This window comes from Ursus americanus, chromosome 3, assembly GCF_024610735.1.
Source record: "Ursus americanus isolate L20-20 chromosome 3, mUrsAme1.1.p, whole genome shotgun sequence".
Lineage (NCBI taxonomy): Eukaryota > Metazoa > Chordata > Mammalia > Carnivora > Ursidae > Ursus > Ursus americanus.
Window position 1 is genome coordinate 23,078,333 of NC_142129.1, and position 12,981 is coordinate 23,091,313.

The 12,981-nt window shown below is 60.6% G+C and overlaps 1 protein-coding gene across 2 annotated transcripts in view; it reads right to left on the reverse strand.

Moving 5' to 3' along the window:
* The window catches only part of FLNC (filamin C), a 27,280-nt gene extending 18,147 nt beyond the window's left edge, over positions 1-9,133 (reverse strand). Inside the window, exons 1-8 of one of the 2 annotated variants that reach the window (XM_045792675.2) lie at positions 8,537-9,133; positions 3,992-4,240; positions 2,394-2,491; positions 2,093-2,243; positions 1,882-2,000; positions 1,594-1,671; positions 1,238-1,400; positions 876-1,076 (exon numbers count right to left, since the gene is read on the reverse strand). In XM_045792675.2, coding sequence (XP_045648631.2) covers positions 876-1,076; positions 1,238-1,400; positions 1,594-1,671; positions 1,882-2,000; positions 2,093-2,243; positions 2,394-2,491; positions 3,992-4,240; positions 8,537-8,888 — 1,411 coding nt within the window. In that variant the 5' untranslated portion in view covers positions 8,889-9,133. The remainder of the gene's footprint in view (positions 1-875; positions 1,077-1,237; positions 1,401-1,593; positions 1,672-1,881; positions 2,001-2,092; positions 2,244-2,393; positions 2,492-3,991; positions 4,241-8,536) is intronic. The other variant, XM_045792677.2, reaches the window with a different exon arrangement.
* Between the last annotated feature and the right edge of the window lie 3,848 nt (positions 9,134-12,981).

Here is a 12,981-nt window from a genome sequence, read left to right on the forward strand (position 1 = left end):
AGGACTAAGTCATGCCACGAAACACTAAGCAAGGCCACAGAATAAGAGCTATCCAATATAACATGAAGCCTGCCACAGATCCCAGGCAACACATGGAAATCAGCCTGCCACAGAACGCTACCAATGGCAACGAACCCAGACCTTGCTGCTAAACGCGGGCCAAAGAATGGCGATCTCAGCCTGCCACGGAACACATAAAATGGCCTTGAACCCAATGGGGGGAGGGCCACAAAACAAGCAACAGCATGTACTCTAGGCCTACCACGCAGGCAATGGCACGGAACCTGGGGCCTGCCACAGAATGCCACGGAAGGGGGGCAGTTCCACACTGCCTGGGCCCTGCCGCACAGCGCAGGTGAGGCCAGTCGGCTATGGCCACGCTGGCCCCGCCTCCCCAGATAGTACTAAGGCAGTACCACCTTCTCGGCCTGGTGGGGGATGGGCACGGAGCCTGCGAGTAACGGCAAGGGCTCAAGGGCTCAAGGGCTCCCAGCAGCAGGGAGAGAACCGAGTGGCGGAGTCACCACCTGAGGCCTGGGGTGTGGGTGCTCGTCACCTATGCTCCTGCAACCGCCCCCCCCAAGGTGGCCCTGTCTGATACGCTCTACTGTGGTCTCCTGACCCCCCCCTTCCTGGGGGTAGTGCATGCAGAGATGATTGGGAGGAGGTCTCTCCGGAGCTCCTCCCTCCCCCTTGCGGCTACTCTACTTATTCCAAAGCTTCAGCTGAAGCCCGCCCCACCCCTGGATTTGCTCCTTCATCTGCCGTAAACCCTCAGACCCAGAATTTGGTGGCAATTCTGTGTCCTGGCAATGAACCCAGGGGGGGATTCATTGGGCCTCAGGGAGGGTGACCGTGGGGATGAAGGGCCTTACCTTCGGCCACATGGACGGGGAAAGGACTGCGGGTGATGGGGGCACCAGCGAAGGCCACGTGCACCGTGTGGGGCCCCTCCATCACAGGCCTGTATGTGCATCGGAACGTGCTGTCGCCCTTGTCCTCCAGGGCCACCTCCACTGTGTCCCGCCGGCCCTGCGGGTCCACGATCACCACGGCAACATCACCAGTCCCGGCCCCTGCCACGCACAAAGGCCGTGAGCGCCCCTGCTCCGGACACACACAGCCGCTGCGGGCTCCCCCGCTCTGGGACCAGCCACCCCTCTGCCCCAGGCCCCGATCCACATCACCCCAGGCGGTCACAGGCTGCTGGCTGCCACCCCCCGGGGCCCATCCTTACCCGCCGTGTAGATGTCGAAGTAGGTGGGTTTGTTGGCCACATTGCCCACGGGCTCCAGGCCAGGGCCGCGGGCTGACACCTTGTTGGCATCCCCCAGGGCCATGCCCACGTTCACCTCGAAGGGACTGCGTTCGATGTTCTGGCCAGCAAAGAGCACGGTCACCTGGGGTCAGGGGGCAAGGGTTAGCTTCTCGGAGAGAGCAGTTCTGAGAGGGCGTGGATGGGCAGAGCAGAGCCAAGGATGGGGAGAGGTGGGCCGCTGCGTGTGCTGGGCAGGGTGGGGTGTGAGCTGACAGAGGGGTCCACTCAGCCAGAGCTAAGACGTGACTGGAATGGGGAGGGGCGCAGGGAGATACCTTGTGCAGCCCAGCGACCTTAGGCACGTAGGAGACCGCGTAGGTGCGGTTCTTGTCGTTGTTGGGAACCACCTTGGCCTATCGGGAAGGAAAAAGATTGGGAGTCACAGGGGCCACAGCCCCTCCTGACCCCCCAGTGCCTGGCAGCCCCCGCGGTGATGCCTCCCCCAGTCCCCAGCACAGCAGCGAGCTCCGGTGGCCAGAGCTCCCCAGGCCATCCCTGTTGTTAGCCCGCGGCGTCTGGCTCCAAGCCCACGCAGATCCCTCTCGTCCCGAGGCTCTGCATACCTCCTCAGTGTGGCCCTCGGGGTCCTCAATGTAGACCAGCACCTCGCCCAGGCCGGCGTCCACCGTCTGCACGGTGAAGTGGGCGGGCTGCAGGACGGTGTTGCCATGGGGCTCGATGCCTGGGGGACGGGAGGCAGAGCGGGTACTTAGGGGGAGCCGTCCTAGCATGCACGCAGCTGCACACGGAAGACGCTCGGGGCTCAACACCTACCGGGCCCGTAGGCGATGGCCTTCTTAGGGTTCAGCTGCTTGGAGCGAACAGGGGCACCAGGTTTGAGTTTGGCCTTGGGGAACTGGGACAGGTAGGTCATGACAGAATGCTCATCCACGTTGGGGTCCACGATCTCCTCGGGGGCAATCACCTGCCGTGGGGAGGAATGCAGTTACAGGGTGCCCTCGACCTAGCAACCTCACTTCCCTCCCACGTCCCGACTGGACCTCCTTAGAGACCCAACCTCCATCCTGGGCCCTCGTGCCCCTCTACTCTCCCCCCACCCCATCTGCTTGTGTACCTGGGGCACCCCGAGCCAGTCGTCCGCCTGCTGCATGGCCTCCCGGGCATTCTCCACAGGCTGGTTGGGGTCCCAGGCCTCCCAGTCGGGGCAGAGGCCTGGAGAGATGGTAGAGGGAAACGATGAGCAGGGGAAACCAGGCAGTCCGAGTGCAGAGCATTTGCTCGTCCGACAGCCTCACAGGCCATGGAGTCACCCCCCGCCCCGCAGCTCTAGGCCGCTGACAGCCAGGTCCCTGCTGACCCCTTACGGTATGGCCCATCGGCTGGGATGCCCATCGCTGTCGAGAGGCGTGGCAGCCCTCCCTGGCACCAACAATGAGGCCTTTCTGCCCTGGCTGACGCAGCCTGGCACCGGCCCTGTCAGTCGGCCTCCTGCCTGCCCGGGCCACAGCACAGACCCTGGGAGGACACCCCCCATCCCTCCTGCCTCATTCCCGCTGCCCCAGAGGTACGCAGGCAAGGTCAGAGGCCCCATCCTGCACATGCCTCTGACCCATCCCCCAAAAGGTCTGCTCACAGCCGCCCTCAAGTCCTAGAGCTCCAAGCACTTCCCACATCAGCTTTAGGGTATAAGACACCCTCTCCTTCCTCACCGACCACTTGGGGAAACTGAGGCACTTAGGGGCATGTTTTCAGAGGACGGGGTCTCCTCTGTGGCCACCCAAAAACCCATCCCTCCTAACAGGAACAATGCCGAGGCAGCACCAGGTCACTCCTGTCAAGCGGTGCAGGGGTTAGGGGGTGCTTGGTCCGGGTGAGAGCTGGAGAAGGGGTGATGCTCATTGGTTGGGAGGGGGCCGGCTCAAAGGCTGGAATCCATGACCGTCGGAACAGCTGAGCTCATCGCTGGCGGCTTTGCCAGCTGTGGGCAATGGCTCAGCAGCTGGGAATGCTTCCCAGGCGGCTGGTGCCCCCACCTCCCACCCCCTGCTCCCCGGCTGACCCTGGGCTGGGGGAGGATTCTCCCAAGGGGCTAGCAGCAGAGCTGATCCACCCGAGTTAGAAGATGACCTATCTTCTTGGGAGGTGATGGTCAGAGAGGGAGCTGCCTACGGGGCAGGGCACTAGTCTGTGATGCCTCAGTCTCCTCAGGGGCCCTGAGCTGCCCCCACCTGACTAGGCCACGGCCTGCAGTGAGAGAGGGCAGGGCTGGGTCACCTGCCCCTGGGCGGTGCCACCCCAGCCTCAGCCCCTCCTCAAGCCTCTCCCAGGGCCTGACAAAGAACCTTCTCAGGGTCTAGCTCCCGGCCTTCCTGCTACAAGGCCTACCACATTTTGGTTCTCTCAGCTCAGCAGAAATGGTACCCCTGTGGCAAAGTAGGACGCCCGTGGAGCAGGAAGCTGAGGCCTCGGGTTCTAGTTCCATCCTGACACAAGTAAGCTGTGTGATCTTGGACACGTCATTGGCCGTCTCTGGACCTCAGTGTCCTTGTCTGGAAAATGAGGAATTCTGAACCTTTTGCTGCAGCTGTAGGGTCTGGCACACCCAGCGGGAAGGGCCTCGAGCCCGCAATGGTTCTCAGCTGGCAGGGGCTCCGGCTCACGGCGGGGGGGGGGGGGGGGGGGGGCGGCACAACGGCCCGCGGGCACGCTCACCGGGGGCGCAGTTGTCCACCAGGGCGCCCAGAGCCTTGCCGTCCTGCCAGTCGCGGTTGAAGTTGGTGATGGGCAGCTGCGGCACCTTGTTCTGGATCCAGCCAAGCAGACGCTGTTTGGGGGTCTGCTTGCGGGCGTCCTCGTCGTCCTCGTCTTCCCACATGGGCATGGAAATGGAGTAGTGCAGGATCAGCGTCCAGATGAGCCCCAGGATCAGCTTCAGGTTCCCGTCCACGATGGCCTTGCTGTCTGCAGATCGGAGGGGACAAGCTGGACTCAGCAAGGGGGCTCCCCAAGCCCTGCTAGAGCCCCGGGGGGGGGGGGTCAGAACTCCGGATTCCGGAACCTGCCCCCTTCTCCGCCTCCCAAATTCTCACCCTCCCACGAGGCCAGACCCAGAGGCCTAGCACTTTTGGGCCGCTCTCTTTGTGATGAGGCTGCTTCCCGACATGCCCCGCAACAGGTACTTTCACCTGTGGAACGGCGCACGCGTGGGCCTCCATCAGGCTACAGGTGTCTGCGCAATTATCCGGGATTGTAAGCCTCTTGGGGGCAGACGCTGTTTTTCATTTTTGTAAACAGTTTTATTGAAGTTTGCCTGACATCCAGCAAACCGCACGTATTCGAGTAGACAGCTGGATAAGCTCTGACCCCGTGTATGTGCCCGTAACGCAATTGCCATGTCATAAACATATCCATCTTTCCCCAATTTCTTTGCGTCCACCCCTCCTTGTCCCCCCTCCTTCCCAGGCAACAACCAGTCTGCCCTTGGTTACTATGGATTCATTTGCATTTTCTAGAGTTTTCTACAAATGGAATCCTCTAGTATGTCCTCTTTTGGTCTGGCTTCTTTCACACTAGACGCTATTTTATTTCTCTATACTCAGAGTCTAGAACTTGCTAGGGTCTCAAGAAATACTGGTTGAATGGATGAATATTTTTAAAAACAATCTGGAGAGGACTAGAACTAACCTGGTTCCAGCCAAATTCTCCTCTGAACACCATAAAAGGCTTTTGGAACAAAGTTCTGGAAGGAGGGAGGGGGTACAGTGCAGGCTCGGGTAAGGCTTGAAAATCATGTTTTCAAATGCTGGGGCCGGTGGGATTTCACATGAGCCAGGAAGAATGTCACCCATGTGGACTCCAGACTCCCCACCCACCCCTCCTTTGGGGAATACCAGAACCAGCTCCCCAGCATTTGGGGGACCTAGTTCTCCTTACACAGCCAGAGAGAACTATCCAGGAGCCCAGGTGGACTACAATATAGCTCTTTGCAAACCAGCTTATTTGTGAAGGACAACGCAGGACTGAAATCCGTCAGCTTCCCTGAACAGCACTTTTAGGAGGCTGGGGGGAGGGCGGGGAGACGGCCTTGTTTACTGGTGTTGCCTGAGAGATAGGAGAGGGTGGGGCCGGAGGCACCCCCCCTTTACACATCTTTTCCTCCCCTTCTAGATCTTGGAAGAAAGCACTTAGGAGACCAAAGGCCTGCGGAACTCCAGCATCCCCCACCCCACCCACCAGCCCCCGTGAAGGAGACTCTCAGCCTCTACGTCCCTCTGGCCTCCAGCTCTAGCCCCCTTGGCTCCCCCACCCTTTCACTGATTCATCCTTCCTTCCCCACAGCTCCCCAGCCCGCCCCCCCTCCCCCTGGCTCGGCCGAAGCACAATGGTTTGGCAGCTTTCAGATTCCATGACACACTCACTCCCGGCCTCCCGGTGCTCCAGGGCGCTCTCTCACACACGGTCCACAAGACTTTCACACAGTCTTGACACCCAGTGCCCTGCCGCCTCTCACCACCCCGGCAGCCTCCAAAGCCAGTGCGCACACACCCAGGAGCGCATCTCGCAAACCGGGGCCAGATTCCTGGGAGTGAGACCCTGGGGTTGCTGGGGTGGGAGGGGGTGTCATTCATATTTGCTTCAGGGAGAAGTTTCTTGCGAGTAACTGGCCCTGGGCCAAACAGCAAGTGGTCCACTGCAGCCTGGGGCAGGAGAGGGGCCTAGAGTCCCGCTCTGGGGCAATGACCTTCCTCTCCCTACCCGCCCCGCCCCCGGGTCAGGCAGAAGAGGGGAGCTCCAATCAAGCCAGGCGTCCTCCCTCACACCCAGGGCCACCACCTCTTCTCCAGCCTGGGGACACCCCCAAAGGGGTGGGAGGAGCCTGACAGCCGGTCCCTGAGGCCACCCCAGGCCTCAAGTGGAGGGGGAGGAGAGAGGGCCCCGGCGAGGGAGGTGCCGGCACAGCTGCTGCCCCCTCCAGCCCCTCCCTCAGCTGTTGGCTCTAGAAGGAATAGCAACTGGGGAACAGCTGCGGCACAGAGCTGCCTCATTAGGCCTCTTTGTTTGGAGGGGCTGAGGGGGTGGTGGGGGCCGGGTCGGGGTGTTGGGGTAAGGGCACAGAGCTCGGCAACCCAGGCTGAGCACCCCTTCCTCAGGTGGAACCTCCCAGCTCCCACCCCACTCCTAGAGAGGGAAGTGGGGAGTCATTCCTGACTCCCCTCCCAGGTACCCAGATGCTCCATTTCAGTGCTGAGACAGTGCCCAGGGAGGCCCCCCGACAGCCCTTCCCACTGCTACGTGGGCCAGAGGGAACTAGAGGAAGCAGAGTGCCAGCCCTGGCGGGGAATCCCTTCACATCTCCCCGCAGGGCTGCACAGCTCTGCCGCGCACCCCCTCCCCTCCACCCTCAGCCTCCGGCCCGGCCCCGAATTGCTGACAGCTTATCTCATCAGCGGAGTGAGCCACTTGGCCCAAATGGGGAACAGTTCCCCTTCCTCTCAGCGGGAACGGAGGAGCGTCCTTCCCGCCCCAAACCATCTTTTGCTTCTTCCCCCTCTACTGTGAGCCGGCCCCTTCACAGTTGAGCCAAGGCCGCCCCCCCCAGCCAGGCACAGCCATGGGGGAGGGGAGAGGTGCGCTCAGGAAGGATGAGGCCTGGAGAGGGGCCGGCCACCCCCGCAGTGGGGAAGGGAGGGGAAGGCTGAGCGGCTTCCTATAAAGTCCTGGTAAGGCCCCAGGCCCTCCCCTTGAGACCCCACCTGGGACAGTCAGTCCTGTCGACCAAATCCCAGCATGCAAGCGGGATGACTTGTCTCTGACTCCCCCCACACACCCTCTGACTCCCCCAACACACACTCATGTAGCCCTCAGCCCCACTACAAACACCAGGGCCCCCTCCCCCACCCCCTGTCCTCAGGCTTGTCCTTCTGGAAAGCTCAGAGACATCTGCTGTGTCACGGAGGCAGGGCTATTTCCAGGCCAGAGCGGGTGGGGTGGGGGGGGCAGTATTGGGGCAGGAGGGGTAAGGCCTGGAGAAGGGACTGGACAGGGCAAAGGGCCCCGGACTGACTTCAGCTGCTAATTCAGGAGGCCTAGAGATGCCCTGAGGGAGAGTGGGGGTGGACAGACATTCAATTATCTAGAGAAGTCTTTGGGGTAGCCTGGTGGGGGAAGGCACCTGACCCTGTGTGAAACTCCTCTCCTGCAGGCCCTGGGGTGCACTCCAAGGGGCCCTTTCCTGTAAATCACAGTAAGACTCTTAAGAGTTCAACACAGGGGTAGGGGGTCTTCCCCAGGCCCCTAGCCAGCAGGGAACACTGCAGGGCTGGGGGGAGGAGCAGCCTGTGGCCACTCAGAGCCCACCGTCAGCTCCCCTGCTGCTCCAAAGCCTGGAGTGCCTCCCCACCCCCACCAGCACTGATACACCTTCCAAATCTGGTTACACTCAATGACTTCCTCCCTTCTACAGGCCTTCTCCTCCCTCCCCTCAACCCAGACCGTTAGCTGCAGCCAATCCGGGCCTAGGGGGTGGGCTGGGGCCTGGCAAGGACTTAGGGGAGCACCCTCCCAGGCAGGCTGAAGCAGGAGGTGGATAGGTAGGGGTTAAGATTCTCTGCGCTCGCTCAGTGCCTTTTTAGGTTTCTGAGGCTGGGCCCTGCCTGCCCTGGCCCAGGGGCCTGAGCCCAGCTGCTGAGCACATGCCTGTGGAGGGCCCCGGCCCCATGTCTGCCGGGCCCCCAGCTCTCCCTCTGCCTCCCAGCCCTCGGATGGGCAGCGACTGGGACCTGCCTTCAGCCCTGTCCCCGCCCCCCCCAGTGGAGGTGCTGGGAGGCAAAGAAGCTATTTGCTTTGTTTAGGGGGTAGACACCCCCAGGAGTCAGTAACAGGCACTGACCCTGTCCTCTCAAGCATGGGCTGGGATGGCCCGATGGCAAGAAAGGGGACAGTGAGTCAAGGCGGGTTGATGGAAGTGTGTGCGGGAAGGCTGAGCTGGAGGGCTTAGGAACGGTAAGGTCTGGACCCCCGGACACCCGCCAGACGCCGCTATCGGGCGACAGGCGGGTGTGCAGGCAGTGCCCGTGTGGCCCACGTCCATGGACCGGGCAAGCCGGGGCCAGGGGCCTCTCCCTGTGCCAGGGGGTCGCCCCCTGCCCTGTCTCAGCTCCCCGCTCCCACCCACCACCTGGGTCCGCCGCCCCCACGGGCCGGCCCGTTCTCCCGGCATGTCCCCCTCCCCGCCGCGCCCTGCTTGCCCGCACTGACCGATGGACACGAGCTTGATGTGCTCGCGCTCGAGGAACTCGAGGGCCACGGACACGTTCTCCAGCTTCATCTGGCGGAAGTTGGGGCGCGGGTGGAACTTGCGGTACATGCGCTTCTGGCTGAGCACCTCGAGCAGCGCGATGAGGCGCAGCCCGTCGCTGAGGTCGCGCTGCAGGTCGGTCAGGCGCTTGCCCACGCACTTGAGGTGCTCGTTGCACCAGCGCGTGAATGTGTTCTGCTGGATCTTCTTCCACGGCGCGTCCTCCGCGAGGTCCTTCTCCGTGGACGGCATGTCGTCCACCTCGTCGCCCAGGCCGAGCGCGGCCTCCGAGTAGCCGCTGTTGTTCATCATGCCGGCGTGGGGCTGGGGCCGGGGCTGCGCTGCCTACGGGGCTGGGGCTGGGCTCGGGCTGGGGCGCTGTCGGGGCGCTGTCGGGGCGCGACCGCGGAGCTCGCCGCTCTGCTCTGCGCTGCTAGCAACTTCTCTCGCGCCCTGGCTGGCGGGACTCGGCGGGCCTCCTCGGCTCCTCGGCCGCGCTCTCTCTCTCTGTCTCCCTCCGGGGGCGGAGCGGTGCTCGGGAAGTGCGGGCCGGGCCGGGGCGGGGGGTTTAAGAAGCCCCCGGGGCCGCGCCCCCCCCCACGCCGCGCTCGCGGCCCCCGAGTCCACGTCAGAGCGCCGGCCTCCCAGGAATGCCGCCCGGCCCGCGGGTGGGGGCCGCGCCGAGCGGGCGGGCCCCGCCTCCTTCCTCCCCTCCCCCACGCGGCCCGGGTGGCGGGAGGGGCTCGGCACCCCCCACCCCCTCCCGGCCGGGGTCTGCGGCCCAGGCGGGGCTCGGTTCCCGCGCCGCCGCGCTGGGGAGGTGGATCGCCGAGCTGGAAGGCGAGGGGTGAAAGTACCCAGTACCCCGAAGCTAAGCATTTCCAGTTCGAGATGAAATCCATCCCTTTCATACGCTGTGGGACTAAAGAAATAAATGGGGAAACTGAGGCTACTGGTTAGGACCAAACACACTGAACTAGCGAACTAGCGTTGGCAGAATTTTCTGGATGAATTGGTGGCAGGGCGGTTGACAGGGCCTGGGAGTCCTGGCTCTTGGCCCAGGGTATTGTCCACCTGCAGGGGAAAGGAAGTGTGTGTGCTTGTGTACAGATGGACTGAGAGGAAGCAGGGACGCTGCCCAGGCCAATTAGGGAGAAGGCTTGGGGGTGCTCCACTTTACAGGTAGAAAAGCCTCATTTGAAGCCCAAAACCAGGGCCCCAGGGGAAAGACTGAGGCTACCCCTGACTCAGTGTCCCTGTCACCAGCCTGCTTGGCCTCATCCCCTCAGAATGAAGCTGAGCTCAGGGAAAGAGTACCTGGTGAGTCAGACTGTGCACCCTCCCCCCCAATGTCTGACTCAACCAAGGTGATGAGAGGGTAGGGAGAGACTCTGCCCCGTTGTGCCAGGGAGCCCCCTGGGCAATGTGCCCATTTGGGCCACAAAGGCAGATCCTTCCAGCAAAAGGGCGGGTTAGCCAGACAGAAACAGGGAGAGCCCAGCCCAGAACAGCCAAGGGGAAACGTGACAGGGCTGGTGGGCAGGGAGAGCCCAAGCGAGCCAGCCAGAAAACCTAGGCAGGACTGGGCTCAGGGTAAGTCAAGGGTAGCTGGAGTCCTAGGGTATGGTGACAGCAAGGAAACTGAGGCACTCAGAGGAGCTGCTAGGAGTGAGGTGAAAGAGCTGCAGAGAGTGTACAGTCTGCAATTCTGTGTGCTCCGTACACAGGCATACATGTGCTCCGTATCTCCTGGTACCCCTTCTAGGCCAAACTCTCTCAGCTGCCTCATCCTTCTTGACCCAGTAAATTTGGGCCAGATAGTCCTCGACTCAAGCTGTGTGGTGACTGGAATTTGGGAAGATTCTGGGACCTTCTCGATGAATCATTCTATCTTATTGCTCCTCTACCCCCAGGCATTGTGAAAAGAAAGAGGACAGTGGGTATCTTTGAGGGCTGTCTCTTCAAGGGCAGAGCGAAGGCAATCCCTGTTATGGAACTCAGAAAGAAGTTCAGGGGTTTTGTGGGGGGCAGTGCTTATGGTAACAGGCGTCCATGAATAATCTCTTTCCCTTCTCATTAGGTAGGGAGGGGGAGGAGCAGAGAAGGCACCAGAAACAGAAAGGGGACCTGCTGTGTGTGGCTTGGGAGGGGGGAGCTCTGGGGGCCCTGATAGTGACAGGCGAGGTATAAATAGCTTGGGCCCTGCGGCTCATGTTCTGTCGGCTGCCTGTGACGAGGTGCTCAGGAATTCCACTCTCCTATTGGCACCCTCCAGCTCCAGAACGCTCATTCCCCCCATGCCACCTTTGTCCTATGTCCAAAACCAACCATCCGGCCTCAGCGCTGACCGTCTACTTGAGAGGCTGAGCTCTCCTGTGGAGAGATGCCCAGCTGGAGACACATGACACACAGCTGGGTCTCACAGCGAAAAGTGTGTGTGTGTGTGTGTGTAAAAAGGTAGACATTTGATACCCAGTCTGAGGTGCCAGCTCAGGGTTCATCAAGTTTGTCTTTGAAGCCCTGATGAAGAAACCGAGGTACAGATCTGAGACATCTCTCGTGGGGAGAAGAGAAAGGGCAGGGTGCGTTTGCTTGGAGCTGACGGCCTCTTTACAAACTCTGAAGGCTCACAGTCCTGTTGTGTGGGTACTACCCGGGGTTCCCCAGTAGCTTAAGGGCGTCTCTTAAGGAGGGGGATTTCAGAGGGAAGCCAGTGAGTGAAAAAAGGACTCCCAAGTACAGCACCCCCACTCCTTTCTTCCCTCTCTCTCCCCTCTCTCTCTTCTCCCCCCTTCTCCTTCCCTCTCTGCAAGAGAGGTTTGTGTGCGGCTCCAAGGAGTAAGTGAATGGTTGGCAGACAAAGGTGCCCAGTGCCAAGGATGGTTCCCGGCATCCTTCTCACCCCCTCCCACAGAAACCCGAACCTGTTGCTCTCCAGGATAAATCGGGGCCTGAGTCAGGCCCCAGCCAGCCAGTCATAGTCAGCCTGACCCAGGCGCAGGCCGGTGACTCAGCCCTCAATATAGCCCCTGAGCCCGGGCCCAGCCATGAAAGCTGGAACAGACCGTGCACAATGCTGGTCCTGGGGCCTGCCAAGGGGGGCCCCCTCCCTGAGGAGGGCTGATGTGCTCCTCCCTGAGTCAGGCAGGGGCACAGAGACGGTTTACAGGGGGTTTCGTCAGCTGAGTATTTGGGGCAGTGCTGGCTGGGGCCGCAGGACGTTTATAGCCCCCTGACTCACCACCCACTGACCTGTCTCAGGAGACCAGGTTGCCTGGCCGTTCACCTGGCCCTGCCTTTCCCATCAAGGGGCACCGTTTACCAGCCACTGACACTGGCCATATTTAACTTGGGCTGAGCAGAATTGAAGTGACCAGGTCTAATGGGCCATGATTGAAATCTTGTTTTTCTGGGGGCGCCTGGGTGGCTCAGTTGTTAAGCGTCTGCCTCCGGCTCAGGGCGTAATCCTGGCGTTCTGGGATCGAGCCCCACGTCAGGCTTCTCTGCTGGGAGCCTGCTTCTTCCTCTCCCACTCCCCCTGCTTATGTTCCCTCTCTCGCTGGCTGTCTGTCAAATAAATAAATAAAATCTTGAAGAAAAAAAAAAAAAGAAACCTTGTTTTTCTGGAGCCAGGGGCATTTCCCTAGTCACCTGGGCTGATACTGGTTTGGCCAGGCTGACAGTTGGCACTTTGATCAATCAGGGGTACTGACAGTGGCCCTGACTTAGGTGCCAGGGACACTGTGGTAGGCTGGAAAGAGCCAGAGGCTGAACTCCAGCCTCTTCACTTCTGGCTCTTGCAACCTTAGGCAGGTCATATAATGCTTTGGGGCTTTGGTTTTCTCATCTGTAAGATGGGGTTAATATTACCCTCATAGGTTTTTTGTTTTGTTTGAACTGTGTGAAGATGAGAGGAGATAACATGTGAAGAAAGACCTCTTTACTCTGGCAACAGTGTAGCAACAAGACCAGGAGGCACAAAGCATCCAGTGAGGAAGAGGGTGGCTTTCTAAAATGAGCCAACAGGGGCAAGTGTCCTGACGGGAGGAGTTCTGTATTCTAAGCAAAAAGGCTGGGGAAAAGCAGGACCACTTTCCTGCCATTGCGCAGGCTCTAGGCTCAAGCCTTGGAAGGAACAGATAAAGTCCCAACTGGAGGCTGACTGCCTACCAGACCATGACCTCCATCTTGGCTTCTAATTACAAGTTAAATCACTGATCCTCTCTGGTAGGTAATCTTCCAGTCCTTTCCACCACACATGGTCTCCAGCCAACTGGTGGCTGGAGTAAAGCGGATAAAAACAAAACCAGGGTCTCACTACACTTAACAGCAAGGGGCCAGTGGTATCAGGTGGTTGTGAAGGAATTTCTCCAATTTAGGTTACAACTGAGACACACCATCTAAT